At 38.6% G+C, this 23,450-nt stretch overlaps 2 protein-coding genes across 2 annotated transcripts in view; both read right to left on the bottom strand.

The window, feature by feature from the left end:
- Positions 1–2,557, bottom strand: part of LOC107591038 (TBC1 domain family member 14-like) — a gene marked incomplete at its 3' end in the record, with an annotated part of 18,376 nt that extends 15,819 nt beyond the window's left edge. Inside the window, exons 1-2 of the mRNA XM_016280043.1 lie at positions 2,222–2,557; positions 1,866–1,967 (exon numbers count right to left, since the gene is read on the bottom strand). Coding sequence (XP_016135529.1) covers positions 1,866–1,905 — 40 coding nt within the window. The remainder of the gene's footprint in view (positions 1–1,865; positions 1,968–2,221) is intronic.
- A 1,934-nt stretch (positions 2,558–4,491) lies between these two features.
- Positions 4,492–23,192, bottom strand: kiaa0232 (KIAA0232 ortholog). Its single transcript, XM_016279968.1, has 8 exons — positions 22,955–23,192; positions 18,491–19,031; positions 17,738–17,878; positions 14,268–14,337; positions 14,068–14,155; positions 7,256–10,571; positions 6,894–7,002; positions 4,492–6,694 (listed from the first exon to the last, which is right to left on the bottom strand). Exons 2-8 carry the CDS (start codon positions 18,716–18,718, stop codon positions 6,678–6,680), a joined length of 3,969 nt encoding a protein of 1,322 aa, XP_016135454.1. The 5' UTR covers positions 18,719–19,031; positions 22,955–23,192; the 3' UTR covers positions 4,492–6,677.
- Positions 23,193–23,450: the final 258 nt, after the last annotated feature.

Genomic DNA, 23,450 nt, shown 5'->3' with positions numbered 1-23,450 from the left:
GATTTTCATAGCATTCTGTGGTGGAAATGACAATGATGGAAATTAAATTTTTAGGGAAAAGAAATGGCGGACTCCATCTTGCTAGGTTAATTTCACAAAAAATATTTTCTACTTTCTACATTACACCTTGACTGGAAATGACACAATATAAAACTACTCTGTCTTCATACAATATACACAGTATACTGCACCAATGTTTGATTGACTACCTTCATTAGGGGTAAAATGGATGTTTTTGGTTTAAATGAGTGGGAAATTTATTGGATAAATCAATTTTACCCAATAAATACTAAAACGATTAGTGTTAATGTCACTCCTGTTTAATTGTTAAGTTCATAAAGATTTTAAAATGTAGTAATATTTTATGATTTTTTTTGTAATTTTAAGACTGACAGACTGGGTCTGGGACAACTGTAACACCATGTCTACACCAGACTTAAGTGGTGTGACACTGCATGCAAATGGTGTAAAACAAACTTTATGCAGAAAAGGCATCTGAAAAACAAGAAAAATCATGAATGCATGGTAAAATAATAATATAACAATATAATATAATAATAATTTAAAAGAGTTTTTAAGACAGTTTTAGCAATAAATACCATCTCTACTTATACTTATCTCAGGGTCACTTGGACAAAAATAAATCAATTGTATCCTAGAAACCCATCAGGGAAAATCACACCTTAAACTGTAATAAAATATATATATATATATATAAATAAACATACATATTTACCCTAAAACGCAAAACAAAAAATAATGCAATGCATTATTGAAAATACGCATGTAAAAATGACTTCATATTATTAGTAATTGGGCCCAATTTTTTCATTAGGTGATAGGTCTGTGGTCTCAGCCCACACTATATTCCCCATACGTCAATATTCCAGGTAAACTGAAGGGTGACAAGACTCAATGTGCATGGCTGGGTAAACACCTCTCGGAGTCTTCCCTCTGTAAAATAGCACAGCAACCTCTAGTCCCACCACACCACTGACCAGCTTCTCTACATAATAAGAGTGACCTGAAAACTCAAGTGTGCAGGAGTAGAGAAAGCAACCTCAAAGCATACCAAAAATGTGACCCAAAGACCTGAGGAAACATCACATCACCACTCCCACCAGCTCAATATATATATATATATATATATGTTTTGACTGGCAATGCTTCATGTGATTGCAGTTCTTTCCCTTATTAAAGGCGTTACATAAATAGTCTTGTATCTTAGGTCTCTTTGTCTGTTTTCCAAATACTTTTTTGCTTCAAATCAAAATGTGTATCATTGTGAATCACCACCTGGTTATTTTTGTTCAAAGCTTTTTTTGGTTCCATAGTCAGTAAATCAGGAAAATCCCTATGGGAAAAATACTTCTGGTCTGGAACCATGCTTTAAAAGAGAGCGAGCACTGTTGCACTATTATTCATAACTAGCAACTGTATAAACACAGAATGGCCACTGCATTTAGTACATTTGTAATCACTGATGTTCAATATAGGTTTACTTTGTCAATATTGCAAGTGCTCTGAAAAACAGTTTGAAACTAGCCTGTAGTCTCTTTTCATTCATTCATTCATTGAAGTGCATGCTCGATTTCTCAATTAGTAAATACATTTTCAATGCTTCATCTGATTACACTCAAACACAGTTGAATACACACATAAACATGACTAAACAAAACTATTTATGTGATGCATAGAAGTTTCTTTTTTAGTTTTGTAGCCTGTTTTTCCCAATGACTCAAAACCCAGTGATGCTAATGAGTAAGAATACTAATACTGCTGATAACATTTTGATAGCCAGACCCTAAACAAACAGCCTGGAGACTGCACCTGTTACATAACCTACAAGGTTTCTTTGAACTCACCATCATTGCTTTGACTGGACGTGTGCTCTGCTTCTGCCATGTTCCTGCTGCAGGTGGAAAGATGTGTGTGCGTCCATCACCTGCTCACATTCACTCCAGACCCTCCAATAAACAACACATTAAACACTATTATTAATACTGTTCGCTTTCACGAGCACTGCTGCATTTCATTTATCATCTACACTCTAAACTTAACTCAAAACTTTTCGCCTTGCTTGTGCACTTCACTATTCCTAGGGTGAGCAGACACTCAACTTTCACAGAACGGCAAGTGTCTTGACTGCAGAAGGTTTAAACTCTTATTTGCGCACGAGTATCGCTAACAGCGAGATAAAAGCTAATGGAAAGTATCTTACCTGTTGGGACGCTGCCACCGCCATTTTAAAACATCCTCACCGATATAAACGTGCCAGGAAACCACGCGAATCGATAAATCCACCTGCGCTACGACTGAATGAAGTGATGGTCTGCATCAAATAAAGTCAAAAACGCTTGCTACATCCACCTGTGGAGGTAACGTCGCTTTTCAGGCACACAAAACGTTGTCATTTAAAGAGAGGCAGAGCGTTGTGAAAGTGTTAGGACATATTGCCGACAGTCAGTAAATGAGGAAGTGGCCTGTAGACACCGTACACACTGAGCGACGCGATAAAACTACGACGCTGCTGCTGCCCGCGGTGTCATATTGTAGCCTACTCTCCGGTGATTTATTATAGTTTTGTCGCGTCACGTGTACACACGGTGTGAAGGTGAAGTTTGTTTATGCGTAGATACCTAAACCTGCATCAGGCTGATTAAAGTGAACGTCCCTCATTCCTCACACCAGCTTTAATGAATGCGCCTGACCATTGGCTGCAAACAGCAGTAATTCACCAGTCTACTTACCAGGAGTCCAGCCAGTTGTGTTTGATGTTACTGTCAGAACAACCTCTTTATATATATATATATATATATATATATATATACTTTAATTTTACTACTACCAAGAGACATAGGCCTATGTACTGATTTAATGCACTTGAAACATGCAACTACTTGTAGCTGGATTTTACTGTGGCTGGTACAGGGTAGGATATAACATTTTATTAGGCCTACTCTAAGCACTGAGGGAAAATACAGAGAATATCCTTTAAACAGCAAATTACAGTATTTGTAAAGTCATTTTCTGTGACAAGTTGTGCTGGAAAGTCTTTAAGGTCAGAGTTCCACTTGGAGATTAAGCACTTCCCTCAGTCTGATTCTGTTATAACCAGGTTGGCCCAGAGTCAAAGCTTAATGTGTACCTAGAAGTGACCTATTCAACATTTAGCAATTTGGTTAGTGATTGTAGAAATCAGACTCTTACGGTCACAAATAAACAACAAAAAAGATTTTTCTAATGTTTATTAAAGGTTTAGAAACTTCACAATGATTGCAATAAGGAAACTGAGAGAGTTCTGCATTAAAAGTTATACACCATTGCAATCAGAACTTAAACCTTTAAGAACTTGAAAGTCAACCTCTTCAAATGTACCGACTAAACCAAAACCTTTGAAAAAAATAATAAAAATAATGCAAATAATGCAATTTTCAGTCTCCCACAGACATGAGTACTCGGTCTTTCTTCAGCAACCATACCACCTCGCACACAGAGCTAGACTTGAAAAATACAAAAAAAAAGTTGTCACTCTTTTTATTTTATTTTAAAATGAGTCTGTTCAAACTAAGAGAGGAATCATTTCAAATTTGTTTAACAGTAAATAATCGGTCTATGCTGTTCTGTTATATTTGACTGTCAAACACATTTACTATATCTATGCATTTTCTCAAAATCTAAAATGATTTTGTCCTCTGTGACCCACCCACCATAAACAAGTTTCTTAATCTTATCATAAACCAAACTAATGCAAGTAACAATTTTGGAGGACGGCAATATTTAACTCAAAGTGCTTGACAGAACAAGGATTAACTTGGGTATTGATTGGAGAAAGTGATGGCAGCAATGTGTAATAGAATTTCGGAATCTGACAGCATTTTAAACTGTAAAAATTAAATTGAATTGTAACATGTTATTTGTCAACTAAATACAAATCCAATAAAGAAGTGTATACGCACTGCTGTACCCAGTTATAGCATACAGTATAATAACTTTGTGCCGTCATACTTGCTTTCTACCACTTTACATTTCATTTATGATCTTTGAAAAACAATAATCAAACTCCCACAACCACAATGAGCAAATAATGTGGGGAAACACAAACACACAAGCCGTTTCAAACTGGGTCATACAAAATCATCTCTCCGAGGTTATAGTCTACAGTCCTGGATCACACACTTTAACAAACTTTAGGTCTTGACCTTGTCTCAAGAACAAGGCCCAACCCGTTTCTGTTAAAATAAGCACAAATCTTTTAGAAGGACTAATTGTGTGGCCATTTTTTTCTTACACACATTTGAAGATTACATCTTTGCAGTAGTGTATGAATATTAGCACCAATAGAAAAAATACTCTATAGATCTTACTGTAAAGACTGCAGTCAACAAAAACTTTCTCACTTGCAAAGGGGAATAAGCACATTTAAATTATTTTACTAATTTTCTTTTTTCCTTTTTGCTTAAAAAAAAAAAAAAAAAAAAGTATAAAGTATTTTATTTGACATTTGATGCCAAAGAAAGTTTAGAAAATTAAATCCTTGTGCCCAATTAAGGAATTTTTCAAAGGCATCTGTTGGTCAATGATGAATGGGGCGATATCATTTTCTATTTCATTGCCAGATTCAAATTCCCCCTTACAAATAAGTAATGCTTTAAAACCAGTTTCCCCACATTGGTACAGAAAAAGAATGCACACATTTTTCAACTTAAAAAAAAAAAAAAAAAAGGGTTTGAGGGTGCTCTAAAAAAGCAAATGTCGCCAAATTTCACACATCGTAGCAATTTACACTCTGCTGATGTAGCATACATGTAGTAATTTCTCAAGCTAACATCTGTAACAAAACAAAACTGAAATGGGGGGGGGGGGGGATACCCATCCACCATCCAGGTTAGATTTAAGCTAGCAGATGGCAAGCTACACATCCATTAGAGTGAAGATGAAAGTGAATGGATAAAATGGTATTAGAGCAAAAATTTAATTTACGATGGACTGGATTTTGCATTATGAACACCATATCCCTACCACCTCTCACTCCAAAGCCACAAAATAAATTATATAGGCAAGCAACTTATCAAACTTTGTAGGAAAAGTAATTTGGGCATTATGCAGTGAGGGGACATATGTCACAAATAAACCCTATGTATATATTTTTTAACACAAACAAACCTTAATATTGTAAGGTTGTAGAATTATGGTGTGCCAAAATACTATATTGCTTTTATACACCCCTCTTTAGTATGATGCATCAGCACACAATGAAACAGCCACATATTTCTGAAACAAGAAGGAAAAGTACATGAAAAGAGCCAACCTTCAAGCAATAAACTGCCATTACTGGAAACACTCAATTCTTTTCATGTAAAAAAAAAAAACTAAAAACAATGAAGCCATATTATAAATCATCAGTAGTCACAATTTTGTTGTGTAAAGAAGGGGACGAAATTTCACTTGAAATACGTAAACTTTACACTAAACTTAAAGAAACAACACACAAAATTGTGTCTACAATATCAAGCTGCAACTGATAGATTCGATCAACTGTATGGTGTAAACTGTATAGTTTTAAAGAAACCCCAAAAAAAATGTAATTTCCTTGTACCCTTTATATTTCACATGCTTTCCAGATATCTTGCTATACTTGTATTCTGGAAAATGTAAACTGTCCTTCGAAACCACGACACTTTCCAAAATGTACTTTTATGAAAGGTGACTTTGCAAATCAAGCTATCTGACATATGCATAAAAAGAAGAGAAAAAAAATTAACCTGAAGTGGACAAAATAGCCTAGCAAATGGTAAAACATTTATCACAATGGCTGTATTAAAAAGGAATCTCGAGCAAAGAAAGCAACTTCGAATTTCAAGGACAAGGGGGTTATTTCTTCATTGAGCCTTCTGTTTAACCGTTTTAATTGTTTGTTTTTTTGCTTATTGTATTATTACACCTTCCACATATTACCCTGCTTTATTTCTTTAAGATGCATTGAAATAAAAGGGAACAAACAAATAATTTATGTGACAAAACAAAAGTGGGAGGGGGGACAAAAGCACTTTTTCTTTCAACACACCAAACCTCACACAACTCAAGTCATTTAAAAGGAAAAAATAAGAACAATGCTAAATTATCTGATTAGGGAAGGGGGTGTTGCAATCGTAGTGCTTTCAACCTGACTTCTGAGTATTCATAGTTCGGTCACAGAAACTTAGACTATTAGAAGGACTGAGACTAGGTTCACAAGCACATGCACAATCAGTAGGACCACAGTTATAGTGTATCCTAGATCAAACATAAAAGTGAAGCTAAAATCTATAAGGGGTAAATTAAAGAACAATCTTAATGCTTAGCTATGCCTTTTTTATTCTTTTCAAAATTGATCAAACTTGGAATTAACAGACTGAAAACAAGTCTATAATAAATGCTGTTGACCAGAATCATCTAACTGTACGTTCAACCTATTGCCATGTTTTCCTCTCTTTATGCTTTCATCTTGGTGATACGCCGTTTTAGATTAAATGGCTGAGGAATAACAGGGCTTAGGACAGCGTGGTTAAGACAGAGCCCACTGTGGGCCCTGGTCTCACTGTTCTTGTAATGGTCCTCCTATCCCTCCTCTGGGTTTTGGTTGAAAGTGATAGGAGGAAAATAGCATTGGTATGCCTCCACGCTCAGCAGAAGAATCATACATTACTGCTTCCTAGAAGCAAAGGAGGGTACAACATTTAGTATTAAGCAAACTTACACACAGACTCCCTTTTCCAATCAATGTAGTGTCTATAATTTGACAGTAAGATTAATCATGATTATTCCCTATTGATGGATCAATGGGTTTATCAAAACAGTGTACAACTGACTTCCCTAGTATCTAATACGGCTAAATATTGTACTCTTCTTACCTCCGCACTGAGAACTTGGAAATAAAGGGGAACACAGAGTACTTTGCCACCAGCACTCTTCTTGCTGCATATTAGTTAAGCACTGTTCTCCAAAATTCAACAGTGGAAACTGTTTAAGAGACAAAGAAAGTCAATCAATGAGAGCATTTTTTTTTTTTTTACTTTTGAAAGGTAAAAGGTAGATCATTAAAGAATATCAAGTACTGTCATGGCATATATGAATTCAGTGCATTCAAGTGCAGGTGACAGCAACGTCAGTATCAACCAATAAAAACATGCTAATATATAGTACAATTTTCTATATGCGTTTCTCTGAAGGTTAGATAACAGTTAGAGAAAAGACTGGCTCTGCAGTCACTTACCTCATGCATATCTTGAGCAACATCAAGCAACTTCTCACTTTTTGGAATCTGATCAGTTGCAGCGCATTTGCAAGACTCTGTCTCCCTGCTAGATTCCTCTTGCTGAAGAACAGAGGACTGCACATGAGAACATGGCACCGAAACCACTGCCGTCTCACAATGTATGCAAATCTCTTGTTCAGTAATCGGCAGAAGGGTGCTCCCACCCTCCTGTGAATCGAGCGACGTCTGTGCACTCTTCTCCATGCCAGACTTCTTTAATCTGGGTAGGAACTTTCCAGACTCCAGCTCCGATTTTCCGTAGTAAGGGCCCTCGCACTCTGCGTCCTCCTCGAGAGGCTTGAGGTCAGCCTGTGGGTCATCAAAGAGGTCTGCTTGACCAACTGGAAGACTCGCTTCCTCTTTCTCAGACTCTACATCTGACTCACTGCAACCACCTGGAGAAAGTTCAGAGGCAGATATTGGCCGGAAATGAGTGCTTGGGGAAATTCGAATGGCCCGATACTGAGTCCGTTTGATGCCATATAACCAAGGGCAAAAGGGCTCATTGTCGGAGCATAATATGGATTTTGGCTTGAATCCCGGGCTGAAAGAGGCCATATCCTCTGGCTCAAAGGAGCACTCCACATGCAGGACCTGGGAAAAAGGGTTGTTCAAATCAAAGGATGAAAACGGATAATCCAGTCCTGACTCTTCTCCACGGAAACCTCCGCATGATCCCAGTAAATCTTCATGGAAGACAACAGAAAATCCCTTATTTAAACCATCCCCTGGTCCCTTGGTAGCCTGCTCATTTTGACCAAGGGACACAAGAGGTCTCCACAATGGCTTGTGGCCAGGAGCAAAGCAACTGCTTGTGTTCATGAACACATCCGCCCCTGCAATGGTTACCATGTCAGAAGATGTGGCTGCTGCACACTGCAACAAACTGCCACAAGCATCACCAGGTGGAATCATAGCCCATTCTCTGTCGCCGCTTAGACTCTTCAGTTCTCCATAAACCCCACCGAGGATAAAGGAGGTGCTGTCCTGTGAATTACAATTCCAGGGCTTGGCCGGCGTCGTGTAATCCCCATCATTCATTTTAGAGAGCTTGTTTTTATGAAGTCCCTCGTTCTCCTTCTGCCCATCCCAAAGATGATACTCGGAACACTGCACAGCTTTCTTTTGAATAATTTCACCTTTTACATCCTTGTCATGACAGCTGCATTGGTAGCCGGTAGCCTCCTCTGGAAACAAGTGCTCCCCTGTATTCTTTACCCCGAGTGTTAAGACACAGTCTCTGTCTCCAATAGCCATCCAAATGTCTTTTATTATCCCTGAGGTGTAATCATCACTTTGTTTATTTAGGACATCTGAAAACACAACAGCATTATAGAGTTTACTCTCATCCTGCTCTAATGCTATGCCACAAACAGACTCCAATTTCGATTTCTTATTGAAGGGCTGGCTGGACTCTGTGCCTACACTCGTTTCTTCCTGCTGGTGACTGGAGTTCTCTTGAAAGAAATCTAAAAGCTCTTCTTCTAGGCATAAAGGTGGGATAAGGGAGATACAGCTGACCTCTTCACTGCCAAACTGAGCAGATTCATCCGCTGGAGCATTGATCTGTTCACTATCTGACCGGGTCTCCTCTGAGTGGGACCAGGGACTGCAGGTCCTCGTTGATAAGTTAGAGCAGTGTTCTGTTTCATCAAAGGCACTGTTTTTGGTCCAAATTAGCAAACGGGATTGTTTGTTTCCTTGTGGATCTAAACAGCTACTTGAATCTACATTGTCCTGTCCCTCCGTGAGCGAGTCGCAGGAAAAAGAAAAGGAAGGGCTATCGTACTGCAACTCAAAAAGAGGAAAACAGGAGTTTAGGGCAGAGATGCTACTGCTGGCTTCTTGGAGATGAGGCCCTACAAAAGCTCCAGACAGTTTGCTAAAGTTAAACGGAACACTGTCCAACACTGGGGAGAGCCTGACTGGAGAGTCACCCGGACAGCTTTCTCCTTCCAAATCTTCCAAGCTCGAAGATGAACAGCACTCCCAGACTTGGGCAATATTTTCCATATCTTGTGTTATAGAAACATCTGCTTCTGAGGCTCCCAGAGAATCAACCCTTATTGCACTTTCCCCTTGCAGCTCAAGGCCATCTAAAACGACACATCCTGCTTCAAAGTGTTTTCGCTCAATGCTCTTCTGCCGAATCATGTTCAGGATTCGGCTTTCTTGTACCGCATCTGAGGCACTAGGATCCAATATGGATTGATAAAGATCAACTTCATAGAAGTGAGTGAATTCAGACAGATGCTCGTCATCTAAATTTGGACCATCTTCAGGAAGAGGGCAGCTTGGAATCCCATTCAGTTCAGGAGCCTCTTCGTCACCTTCGCTAGGCACTTCAATGAAGTGGCCATCCACAAAAGTGCCTGCTGCAAGGTATGCCCTTTGAAAACAAGAATTTGCAATGCAGATTCCTTGAATTCTCTCCGACAGACAGTCCACATCAATGGACATAGCTAAGTCATTGGAAGAGTCTTCTTTACTCCGATACTTTGTCTCCAATTTACTTCTACTGAGAGGGACAAAGTACTCCGAGATGGGCTCTGTGTACCAAAGTGGCTCCTCCATATATTCCTTTCTTTTGGCCTCTCCTCCTGACTCCTGTGTCTCAACCAGATTAGCATCTTTGCGGATCTCCCTCAGAGGTCGTTTGCCTTTTTTCATGTAGTGCTGCTTAGATGGGCCTCCAGTGGTACTGATGTTGCCTCGTGCATTTTTCCGCTCTTCTTTGTCGATGACTTTAAGGGCCAGTTTGACCTGTCCGCCGCCACTGCGGGCTCTTTTGTTTCTGCTGCTGACCTCTCGAGACTTGTGTCTTATGCGGACTGCTTTGCAACTAGGGGTCTGGTCACCCTGGTTACCACTGGAGCTTGAGCCAGCCTCACTAGAGCCAGAGGACCACGACCTGGGACGGAACCTCCCCTCAGATCGGTGTCTCGCCTGCCGCTTACTATGAGGAGGAACCTGATCGTCAGTCGCCCCTGTTGCGCTTCCATGGAATCGGTTTTCCTTCTCCCTCTTAGTGCGTCGCTGCTGGGCCCTCTCGCTGATTGTGGTGGTGGAACTGGGTGCATCAACTGTTCGGTCTTTAATAAAAGCTTCACCTTCGCTGGTGCAGTCTTTTGGAGAGGATGTGTCTGTGCTTGTTTGAGGGACAGCAGATGATGATGAGCTGGAATATGTGCAGGCTTTAGCTTTGTTCCACACAGTCATAATTTCTTGGAGACAAACAGAGTTTTCTGAGAGAGGTGGGAAAGCTTCATAGTACCTAAGGAGCAAAAACAACTGCATTATAATAAGAATAACAACAATAAAAATTATAGTAATAATAATAATAAAAATAATAGTGTAAATAATAATATGAAGATAATTAAGAGCAAATACTAGGGGTGCTCCGATTAATCGGCTACCGATCACTATCAGCCGATAACCGCTTGGGGATTTTTGATTGGCGGTCTCTATAAAGGCCGATCTCAAGCTGATGACGCGCCTGCCGTAAGAGGTTTGACGCGACATGCAGCGGCACCATCTCAGTCTCGGTCCGGCGCGGGTGAAACAATTATAATGCTGAAGGTGAGGTACAATTCATATTTCTTCATTAAATAACTTATAAAGTAATTTGAAAACTTTCTGTGAGACAATTTCACAAACGGCGTGAGTGAATCACCGCAAGCTCTCTCTTTCCCTCTCAAAATGCGCAAATGGCTTTATGGAATTAAAGTAACAGCGCATTGTTTGCGGTAAATATGAACATGGATTGACACGAAAATGTAGTAATTAATTACACCATGAATGCATACAATTAAAATCTACTGTGTTTCACAATCAACACACAGGCTATGGCTTTTTGGCTAGGTTTAAAGGAAAAGAGCACTTTTAGATAAACAAGGCAATAATAGATGGCATTTGTGGAGGTAGGAAAACAAAGTTCTTTATGAACCTCAGGATTGCTTGTAATAAAGATTTAAATGCAAAAGAAAATGCAGTAGAGCTGACAGTTTATGTCAGTGGTAAGTTTTAATTTAGAATGTTTGTGATAATGAAGTAGTTTAAAGGGGTCATATGATGCAATTTAAATTTTTCCTTTCTCTTTGGAGTGTTACAAGCTCTCGGTGCATCAAGAAGATCTGTAAAGTTGCAAAGACTAAAGTCTCAAATCCAAAGAGATATTCTTTATAAAAGTTAAGAGTCGACCACGCCTACCTAAAACTGCTCGTTCTAACACGCCCCCACATGTCTATGTCACGATATGGGAAGATATGCATAACGCCGCCAAATGTTCACACAGAAGGAAGGCGTAAAGAAAGGTGCTGTAGTATTGTTGTTGCCACCGCCACCATGTCGTGAAGGTGCTGTTTCTCGTTGTGAAAGCGAAACTACTTTGTTTGGCCTTCCAAAAGAGGACGATATCTGCTTCATCATGCCTAGAGCTGATCTGTGCTGGTCGCTGAGGAAATACATCAACTTCGCGCTGTGGATCGCCGGATCGGCTTTCACCATGGACGAAGCGGAGTCCAGCCCGGGGTCATCACATGTGGTTGCCGCAAGCCCGCCAGACGCTTCTTCGTCGAATCCGACGGCCACGCCGTTCTCAAGCCCGCCGACCGTTCCTCACTCTAGCCGCCCGCCACCGCTCACTCTAGCCTGCCGTGTGTTTAGTTGTGAAAGTGAAACTACTTTGTTTGGCCTTCCAAAAGAGGATACGACTAGAAATCAGTGGTTAAGTTATATTTACAACACTGTTCCAGAACAGTTCAACCCAAATATTCAGATGTGTCCAGAGCATTTTATGGAGGACTGTTTCCTGATCCTGGGAGAGTAGACTACAATGCCGGCTGTTCTGACTCACAGACTGTAAGTAAGTTTTTTTTATATTTAAAGAATTTGACACGGACTATTCAAACGCGAGTTTTGAGCAGTGTAGAGTAGCACTTGTTGTTTGTCATTTCTCCGATCACAAATGCAGACATGGTTTTATGTTTATGCGGTGCGATGCAACACAACGCGTAAAAAGACAGTATAAGTCATTATAATCAGTAATTATGTCCCCACTGGATGCAACAAATGCCTCGTTTATAATGGGTTTTAATGTTTTTGTCTCGTTGCTCCGGCCGGACAGGGCATCACAATATGGTAAGGGGCATAAAATAATGTGTTTTTGAACCTTAAACCCACTTAAACACATTTCATTACACCAAATAATGTTATTTTTAACAACATCACATGACCCCTTTAAAATGTTTTGCCACTTGCTTGAGCAACTTAATATATAAATATAGAAGTAAATGCAAAAGTAAAAAGCATTGAATAATGTGTTTCTTATATTTATTTATTTTAAACACATCTATGAAAGATTGTATTATACTATACGGTGTAAAAAAATAATCACGATGCTGAAAAAGCAATAAAAAACAAAAAAAACATTTTAAGTAACAATGTTTGGATTTGAAAAAAATAATAGATAAATGTTGTGTTTATAGTAAACAGCCACGTATCAGTTGCAGACTCCTGTGTGAAAGCACGAGAGTCCGTGCTGCTTCTGCACCACTTAGGTACCGCACATGGACTGCATATGCACTGCAAACAGAGTATGTGTGAACCTGGAGTAAAAGGCCGCCTCACATACAGCTCACGAAATTAGGCTTGTGCTGTGTGTAAGCTATTGTGTAACAACTGCACGATTGTCAAAACAAAAATACAGTGCATGATCAAACATTTAAGTGAGAAATATATAATTTGAAAAATATCTAAAAAAGGCCCCCCTCCACCCCTCAAATTAAAAAATCCCCTCTCATAAGAGTCACCTAAGAGGGGAATTCATTTTCAAAAATGAAATTCAGGCCCTGAATAAATGTCTAAAAATCTTGTATAGATCATCACTATAAATAATTCTACATGATAAAAAGAAGGCTTTAAAAAGATCGGTATCGGTGATCGTATCGGCAGATACTGCTTTCTGTGATCGGTCTCAAAAATCCAGATCGGAGCACCCCTAGCAAATACAGCATAAGGTCATCTTCAAGTTGCTATTTGGGATAATATAATTTGCTATTATATTTTTGCTGCACCCAAATAAGCACAAAAATTGTTGCATTTTTTTTCTCATCTCGGTTTATTATGTTAGGCAAGAACTATGGCTGGATGATAATATCATAATGAAATCAGTGTTTTCAGCATCTGCGTATACATAAACATATGAACTTCATCTCCAGAGATGCTCTGAGATGAAGATAAGAGATAAGCATCTAAGGTTGTGTAGCATTTTATTTGACAAAAAAATTAAAATGTGATGTTTTGTTGTAAACTAATTGTTATATTTCAAAAGATTGATTACATTTTAAAAGTTTTATTAAGTCATTCCATTTGACACCATTTTTGTATTAAACAATCAAGTTATGTTAACATTCATTTTCAAGATTTAAAAACGTGTGGAAAGCACTTCCTTTCTCATTAATGGTAAATGAACAATAATGGGATAAATTAAATATCAATCTTTTATGATATGGAAAAAAATATTGTGATAATATTTTTTGCTGTATCGCCCAGCCCTAGCAAGAACACTCACTAGACTCTCAAAACAAAACACTGCCCATTTACTTTGCGGCATGCAGCACGACCATTTATTTAATCATAGGCGTCTCCAGTTTAGTAAAAGCCACATTAAAATACGAGGCTCATTGCTCTAATTAATTACAGAGATCATAACCCTACCTGTACAACAATCCACATTATTACATTAAAGACTATAAGGTGCAATTACTTACATCTCAACCTGGTCCTTAGAAGAAAATGATTCATCTGGTTCAGGAGACTGAGATATATCAGATTTTTTAATTACTTGCTTTTCTTTTTCTGTAAGACAATAATAGCAAAGCAATATAATTGAAGTATTCCATAAAACTAATTACAGCTGCAAGACAATACAATTTTTGCTCAACCTGCATTACATAGAAAATATGCAAACCTTTCTGTTTGTTTTGAATATCCTTGAGCTTAGAGCATAGCTCTTCGACCAAGCTTTCAATTCCAGAATTCTGAAAGAGAACAGAAGTAATTTAACTTGCAATTTTGGGTGAAAATTTAACAGAAAATAGAATCATAGCCCCATCGCTGCAACAAGAATGAATTGATTTCTTCAAAAACTTGGTATTAAATATGAAATTTGAACTCCCTTTGATTAAAAAGCACCAAATATACACAAGATTAAAAGAGTAACCATATTAAACATCAACTGAATAATATCTATTTTGCCGAGTACATCTGAACTAGTTCTGGTGATTTCTTTTTTGACAGAAATAAGCATAATCACTGTAAAAGGCTTTGAGGCAAAAGCAAAGCACATTAATGATTTTCACAAAAAAATCTGAGATGCAGCCACATTACTCAAGTTCTGATTGACATTTGTCTTAATGAGGAGAGATATTCTTGACTAGGGATGGGTATCGTTAAGGTTTTAACGGTATTACTACTCTTACCGATACTGCTTATCGATTCGGTACTGTAACGGTATTCTTATCGGTACTTTTTGTTATACACATATATATATAAACATACAGTGGGTACGGAAAGTATTTAGACCCCCTTACATTTTTCACTCTTTGTTATATTGCAGCCATTTGCTAAAATCATTTAAGTTAATTTTTTTTCCTCAATGTACACACAGCACCCCATATTGACAGAAAAAGACAGAATTGTTGACATTTTTGCAGATTTATTAAAAAAGAAAAACTGAAATATCACATGGTCCTAAGTATTCAGACCCTTTGCTGTGACACTCATATTTAACTCAGGTGCTGTCCATTTCTTCTGATCATCCTTGAGATGGTTCTACACCTTCATTTGAGTCCAGCTGTGTTTGATTATACTGATTGGACTTGATTAGGAAAGCCACACACCTGTCTATATAAGACCTTACAGCTCACAGTGCATGTCAGAGCAAATGAGAATCATGAGGTCAAAGGAACTGCCTGAAGAGCTCAGAGACAGAATTGTGGCAAGACACAGATCTGGCCAAGGTTACAAAAAGCTTTCTACTGCACTTAAGGTTCCTAAGAGCACAGTGGCCTCCATAATCCTTAAATGGAAGACGTTTGGGACGACCAGAACCCTTCCTAGAGCTGGCCGTCCTGCCAAACTGAGCTATCGGGGGAGAAGAGCCTTGGTGAGAGAGGTAAAGAAGAATCCAAAGATCACTGTGGCTGAGCTCCAGAGATGCAGTCGGGAGATGGGAGAAAGTTGTAGAAAAGTCAACCATCACTGCAGCCCTCCACCAGTCGGGGCTTTATGGCAGAGTGGCCCGACAGAAGCCTCTCCTCTCCATAAAAATTAAGAGCTGAATTAACATTGCTTTATATTCTGAAATGTAAGATAAATATTTAATGAAATGAATTAGGGCTGTGCGATTAATCGAAATCGCGATTTAAACGTTGTGATTTCCTAAATCGCAAAACCTGAGATATGGACTCGTTTATACTCGCACCCGGCTCCGCACCGCAAGTCTCCACGAGCGCATCTGGTAGTATGGAGGAGGCGTGACTCACGCACGCAACCCGTGTCTACTCGCGCCTACTCAGTCTAACTGCATGCTAATTTCACTTGGATGAAATGAGACATTCAGCACATTTTCCACTTGTTCTTAAAATCCCAAATACTTAAAATGAATAAATCAGCCTATGTAACATAAGTAATACTTTAATAATTGACTTAAGAAACACAGTTCTTTATTTATAAAAAATAAACAAATATTTTCTGTGAAATTCAGTAATTAAGTTAATTCTGTAAAAGTAGTTATACCATCATAATCTTGCCTGCTGAAAAACAACAACAATAGAACCCCTCCCAAAACACAATAAAAAATGTAATGGATTTCAGGGTTATAATGGGAATTGTATTGGTTTTAATGTAAACTATAATGGTGTCTATTTGATGGATTCTATTGGTGGGATGTAATCTGGCAGATGGCAACCAATAGAACAACAGTAATTCCTATTGGAATAATGCCCAAAACAAAAAGGAATTTTGTAATGGTTTAATGGAAACTATACGAATTTCTGTGATAGATTCTATCATTTTTTTCAGCAGGGTAATGATACCCATACTGTGCTGCACATTATTGGCAATATTGAGCTGAAGCTTGACTTTGCTCATTTAAAATCGCAAATCAAATCGCAATCGCAATATCCGTCAAAAAAAGAAAATTGCAAATTTGATATTTTCCCCCAAATCGCACAGCCCTAAAATGAATATAAAACATCAATTTGTAAATGCACCAGTGTGCAGGCATTTTTAGTGTTTTATACTGTATATAAGATAAGATACAGTAAGAACATGAACAAAGAAACAAAGTGAAAAACTGACAAATACATGAAACAAGAACAAATTTACAAATGAAATCAAATAAACAGTGCTTTCATTTTTCCATGAAGGTCTACTAACATTACTGTTCAGGCAAGTAATTACAAGTAATTAAGTATTACAAGTAAATTAAGTAATTACAGTTTTCACTGTATGTATTGATAGATTAATGCTTATTAAAGCTATGTAATTCAGATTAAGAGCTGTGAGTGATTTTGTCTTTGCATTTTGTTGTTTGATTAACTCGAAGCCCGAAGCTCAAAGTGTAATTAGCTTGTCCGTTTTGGAACGCGTCGCATGCACACATTTCAGCATGGGGAACAGCGTCTCTTGTGCGGATTGTGCTTTCAAAATTTTATTATCAAACATGTCCCGCAATTTAGCAACAGTGTAAGACGACCTTTTTTCAACAATCACGGATTGTGCTGATTCTGACTTTAAGTTTGGGTTTTAGGGAGGAACGAATGCGCACCGCTGTGAAGGGAAAAAGTTGCGCTAGAAGAAATGCGGCTATAATCTTTAAAAGCCAAAATCGAAATAAAAAAATGTGTATTAGCTTAATAAAACAGCCACAGGCCTAAAGTGTAAGCAGACGTTTGAATGTTTAGTTCTCTCTTCTATCATAATTAAACAGGGCTTTCATGTTGCGCATGCTGAAGATCCTCCGCATGAGCGCGATCTCACTTCTGAATTGCGAATAGCAAAAATGCATCATAGACAAATGTTTGAAAAACAGCTGGCGACTCTAGTGAGATAGAATTAGCAAGATAATGTATATATAGCAAAAATAAATGTGTGTTTTCTTAATTTTTCCAGTACCAATAGCAGAACCGTTAACGTCAGAGCTTATCGATACTCCAGTCTTTCATAATTTAGCCCCGGGACTGATTAAATACCGGGTTTCGGTACCCATCCCTATTCTTGACCATTTAACCAATTTTTGCTCTACTAATTCCACAACAAACTCACTCACAAAAGTACACTAATTGCAATTTAGCAGTGAAAATGGTTGTGGGGGAAAAAATAAATAAATTATATAACACACTGATTTAAAAACTTTAGCTTTAGACAAGGTCTTACTTCATCAGATGCTGAACGCAAACATTGCACAGCAGCTTGTTTCTTCATCTCTTCAAGACTAAGGTCAATCCCTCCCTTCCTCTTGCTCTTCCCCCATTTCTTCCCTGTTCCCTTCTCCCAGCCCAGGAAGATGTCATTTTCCTGCACACAAGGAGGACCAGGTGTTGATTCTTTAGTATAAATGTACAGAAACTATGCACAAATGTCTGCTAAGATGCAATTACTGCCACATAACCTACTCTGAAGAAGATAAAAGAACACTACTTGAAACCTGTTGCTTTAGTCTACCATCTCTAAAGTTGCTTTAGTCTACCATTCCCTAAACAAGAATACCATAATCTACACAGATAAAGAACTATATTTTCATAGCCTTATTCCACAGAAGTTGGTGGATTCACATCTGATAAAATAAGATGTAGTGAATAATTGCTGAGTATCAAAATAAATGTTAGTTACTACTGAATGCAATAAAATGAATACTGAGAGACCTGAATTACTACTAAACACAAAATATATTACCTAAATGCTTTATGTTTTAATTGATCGAACCTAACATGCAAGACACTTTTTTTCTTTAAGAATCACTAAAGTTGGTTTACATTAAAAACAAATGTATCGTATGACTTATGACATAGAACACTTAAAGTTTTGGGTGGTGAAATCCTTTTTAAGATGTTTTGTTAGATTTGTACAGAAACAAGTCACTTAAAACACAAAAGGTTTTCCAGATGTGCTGAAACATTTTAACTATACCTGGTCCTGTAGGTCATAGTCATAGCTGTCGTGCAGTAGCAGGCTAAGGACATAGCGGGTGTAGATCATGGCATCTATGCCACATTTCTCCAGCTCCTGACCCAGCCAGCTCTGCACTGGCCCTAGTGAGTGCAGTGAGGACATCTCTGAGGAGGACGCAGGGCCTGACAGGGCCCGCGAGACTCTTTCAGGAGCAGGGCCGTCAGACTCTCCACTCATTGGACGCATGAGACTAAGTTGGAGCCATTCTCAAATGCAGATGCATGTTTCCAAGCGGCCATGAAAGTGCAAGAGGGAGCGGTATGAAAGGGACAGAGCTGATATTATAGTAGGGGAGGAAGGACTCAATCCAGCAAGACAAACACAGGAAGGTCTACATGAAGAGTCATGTAGAATCTTCTATATATTTGTATTGCTGTAAGCAAGAGGAGGCTCTAATCTTCAGGCATGGCTTTGACCACTGGACGCTAACAGCTTACTGAACAGGCTCACTCTCATTCATAAGGGTTCATCTTGGAGGACAGCTGGTTCCAGGCTCAACCTGAGAGAGGGGGAAAAAAACAACAACAACAAGCATTTAGTTTTTAATACTGTTTTTGCCCTAGAGCAACTGCAACTGAAAGTCTTGATAATCCATAATCTTTAAAGATATCCTTTTAGGAAAGACCTTTAACAATCATCACTGCAAACCAAGGATTGGTTGGCACTTCAGCTGGCAACTGGCTCAAAACCCCACAAACCAATTTAGACCACACAACTGATGAAGACAAGACCTTGAAATAATTTGTGGTCTGAAATGCAAAGCATTTTAAAGTGCTTTCAAACTAAAGCTAAAGGCAGGCCTAATCTGGTTTATGAAAGTACACTGAAATTAAGTGTACCAAAGAATGAAAGAAAATACAAATAATTAAAAACAAAATACATAAGTAATGCGTGTGGATATTGAGACATTTAAAGAAAAAAAGTGATTTTTTTTTAAACAGTTAAACTGGTTGACTGGTTAAACTTGTTAACAAAAATGTTAAAAAACTAAAAGTTTTTATTATTGAATTACTGCAAAACTGTAATGACTTTAATGCTGGCATTTCTAGTACATGCTGGAGCTGAGCATGTTGAACACCTCCACTGATGAATAAAATGAGATACAAGACAGAAAAAAAAACATTCATAGCAAAGTTTGCCTCATTCTGTAACTATGATTTACGTCTATAATTCCATGACTCTGATTTTAGTAGTAACACCCTGTGTTAGGAATCATATAATAATAATAATAATAATAACACCCTAAAAAATGCTGAGTTAAATACAACCCAGTGCTGGGTAAAATGGGGACAAACCCAGCAATTGGGATGTTTTGACCCAGCGGTTGGGTTACTACCAAGAAGGTTGGGTTAAACGTTTAACCCAACCGCTGAGTCAAAACAACCCATTGCTGGGTTTGTCCCTATTTTACCCAGCATTTTTTAGAGTGTAGGCATATGCTACAACTTACAATACGTGCAAGCGTTGTATAATAACATTTCATTCTAGTAACTTTCACCAAAAGTGTCCTGTATGCCACTGAAGGCTACATCCAAAACATGAAATCAGGAGGGAAAAAAAACCCCTGAGAGGTTTGCTAATAAAAATAAAAGTCAGTAAAACACTACTATGACCTAACCAGTATGTACACTAATTATCAAACATGATTAAATTTACCTTGCAACAACTGTGTCCTTACTGATGTTTAAGCTCATTTGTCAAATCATCTAGGTCCGACAAGTAACAATCTGTTGCACACACAAGATTTGGTTTTGGAAAAGGAAAACAAAAGTAAGTTTGTATTCCAGCTCCTGGCACCTTGTATAACTACTACAAGTGCTCCAGCAACAATGTTTGAGGATTAGTCAGCATTGTTTTTAAGGTGAGGCTTAATATGGTTTGGTATGAATAGCATGCACAATTCAATGCAGTTGGAATCAAAACCAGTTACAATTAAGCAGAAAGGTATGAGAGGCTGTTATATTATGAACACAGTCACACCTAAAGGGTTCAAATCACAAGAAGTGGTCCACAAATAAATGCACGTGATTCTACAAATGAACACCGAGGAGAGTTCTGTTTGTTAATCATCGTGTGTGAATCTCATTTTATCCTTCTGTTCCTGAATATGTTTGTCTTCTGATTCATGTCTTCAAAAACAAACTTAATGTTCCATACAATAAACAAAGCATTTCCTATAGAAAATATGTCCTCGAAGGGGACAGCACGACAAAAGCACACTGAACCTGAGCTCACAATTAACGCCAACATTACAACAGTTCTTTTATGCATTTACGGTGAAGATTTACCAATGATTTTTAATGAGACCAGAAAGAGGAAACTGTAAGACGGAAGTAACAAGCTCTCATGGCAACACCTCTATATTTTATATCTTTTTTTTGTGTTCAACTAAAGAACTAACATAAGCATAAGACGATGACAATTCCTAGATAAACCCCTTTTGACATTAACCAAGGTATGAGCATGCCTGGAATGCTACCATAATTATGACTTGTTTCTGCAGTTCTTGTTATGCAAGACAATGCATGAGTTTCAAAGATAATTTCAAAGAAACAGGTCCTAACATGTCACGACACTGTACAGTGAGCGTTTCGTGACAATGATCAAATGCTAATATGCCTTACAAATCAATGTTAAACAATGTTTATAACTTATAAACGGTTAGTAGGTGCACACAGATGCATGTTTTCTAAGGGCAGCTTTCGATGAATAAGGAAAATACTACATGCCTATGAAAATCCCAAGTCCCATAATTATCTATGCGCATTTACAGTAGAGCATTTCCTTTTTTTTTTTTTTTTTTCAAATGCAGAAAATCAAGCTTGGATATGTTACTGCTGAACATTATAAAAAGAAACAGGAAATCTTAGAAACCCTTTCACCCTGTCTGACATAAGCAGTTTGTCCTGTTGGAGTAGACAAGACATTTGTTTCCATTCAAAAGCTGAAACTGAAAACTGTTCATACTGTAGGTCCAGCAGAAGTCCGCCACGCCCATCTTCTGTCGTCACTCCTCGTCATATTACAGTGAGTGCTTTCATTTACTGTCACTGACCAGAAACATACATTAATTCAGCTCTCATCAAGGCCGTGCTATTTCTCTCAATGACTTCTCTCAAAATCCGCTAAAATGGGCGCAGCAGTAGCTCTTTAAAACGGTTTAAAAGCTCGACAAGATTGCACATCAACATATTCTGCATAACTAATTCAGATCATGCACTTTTCTTTCATTTGCATTCGTAACTTATTGTAAACTTGCGTAGGAAACACTAGTATAGGAAAAACAGAAATACTACGCCCTTGACGTTTGCCCCTTCACATGGCTTAAGTTAATCACGTTAGAATACAAGCCTTACAATAAGGTGCAGTTCTGAACTAAACGACCACCTGAAGGCGACACCGCCACCGATGTCTCAATAGGTCTGCTTAAAAAAATGTTAACATCATCAAAATAGCTCGCATTGTTTGCCAATGACAGGAGAAGGGCGGAATGACAGGCCAGCTGACTAGCTACGAGCTAACTATCACCTGACACAAGCCAGCGACCAGAACCCCGTTTACTCAAGTCACGAACATTGTAACTTTCTATCATTATATTACGCTGCACGACAAAATAATGAAAGGATGAATAATAAAGACAGTTTGTTTCAATAAAGATTGCTCTCCACAGGCCACTCTAAATGAGCGCAGCAGACGAACCACAAACCACTTTCCCCTTACTCAGCATGATTCAGCTAACATTCATGTTGTTCGGCTCAACTATACTGAGAAAAGTGCAAAATATAATAATTATGCGCAAAGTAGAGCTGCCGCTCTGCTCCATATCCAGCCTGAAAAGTTTCAGAATGATTCGTGTGAAGCGATTCCCCTACAATGCGTAGTAAACCTACTTTTCATGTTATGAAACGCAGGATTTAGCTTTACTCAGTGCGCACAATAAACATTATTGTCGTCTACAGTGCCACACTGACGCAGTAGAAATGTAAGCAGATGACCGCTCAAACAGTGTCGTTGCCTGGCTAACTCGGACACCATTTTACGCCACAGAGTGAAACGCTAGTCCCGGTTTATCACTTCCTCGTAAACTACAAGCAACGTAAATATTTTTGCGTCTCAACAACCGCTATAAAACGGTCCATACGCGTGCTTCGTGCAATAAATTCAAAAGCAAGCACGTCTAAACAGAAAGATGGGCGTTAATGATCCAAACAGTACGAGGTAGCGCTAAGCTATGCTAGTGCACCGTTGTAGCTAAACCGGGGAGGAGGCGCGGCTGATTTGCCTTGGCTACAGGCGTTTGTAATACTTGACAAGACGGCCTAAAACATTAGCTTTCAATTCAGATCAGACCTGGGGAGCATAACTAACAAGTATAACGCGCAACATATCGAAATGCAGTTTAACATGATAAAATAATCTTACCTGCTGCAACCCTACGCAGTGTGGTTAAATAGCAGCAGGAGAAGCGACGACTTCTCTCCCGCCGCTGGCGCTCCGAGCTCGAGCTCTGACGCTCCGCCGCAACCGCGTCACAGATATCAGGCGCGGGCTAAAGTCTGTTACGTCCTTAACTCACGCCGCTGCAGACATTTTGGATCAAGGTGGGCTCGCATCATATGTCTCTACTCTCTAGACATCATTATGACAGTTCGGTTTGAGCCAACATGGCTGACAGAGGGAAAGACTTTAAAGGCGATTTCCGACTCCATTTTATTTATCGCCAGGCAACAAGACAGATGACAAAATGTGTCTCCATGGCTGATATCCCTCCGCGAGCGCTTGCATCATTCAGAACGACCGAGCTGAATACAGTCAGTTGAAATCTTCTGCGATGCAGTGTGTAGGCTCGCTTTGGGCATAATTTGAAAGGAACATAATTAGATTGTTTATTACATACAGCAAAGATTGCTAGATTTGG

The sequence above is a fragment of the Sinocyclocheilus grahami genome, unplaced genomic scaffold, assembly GCF_001515645.1.
Source record: "Sinocyclocheilus grahami isolate Dianchi unplaced genomic scaffold, SAMN03320097.WGS_v1.1 scaffold136.1, whole genome shotgun sequence".
Lineage (NCBI taxonomy): Eukaryota > Metazoa > Chordata > Actinopteri > Cypriniformes > Cyprinidae > Sinocyclocheilus > Sinocyclocheilus grahami.
This window is presented reverse-complemented; position numbering and strand designations above follow the sequence as displayed.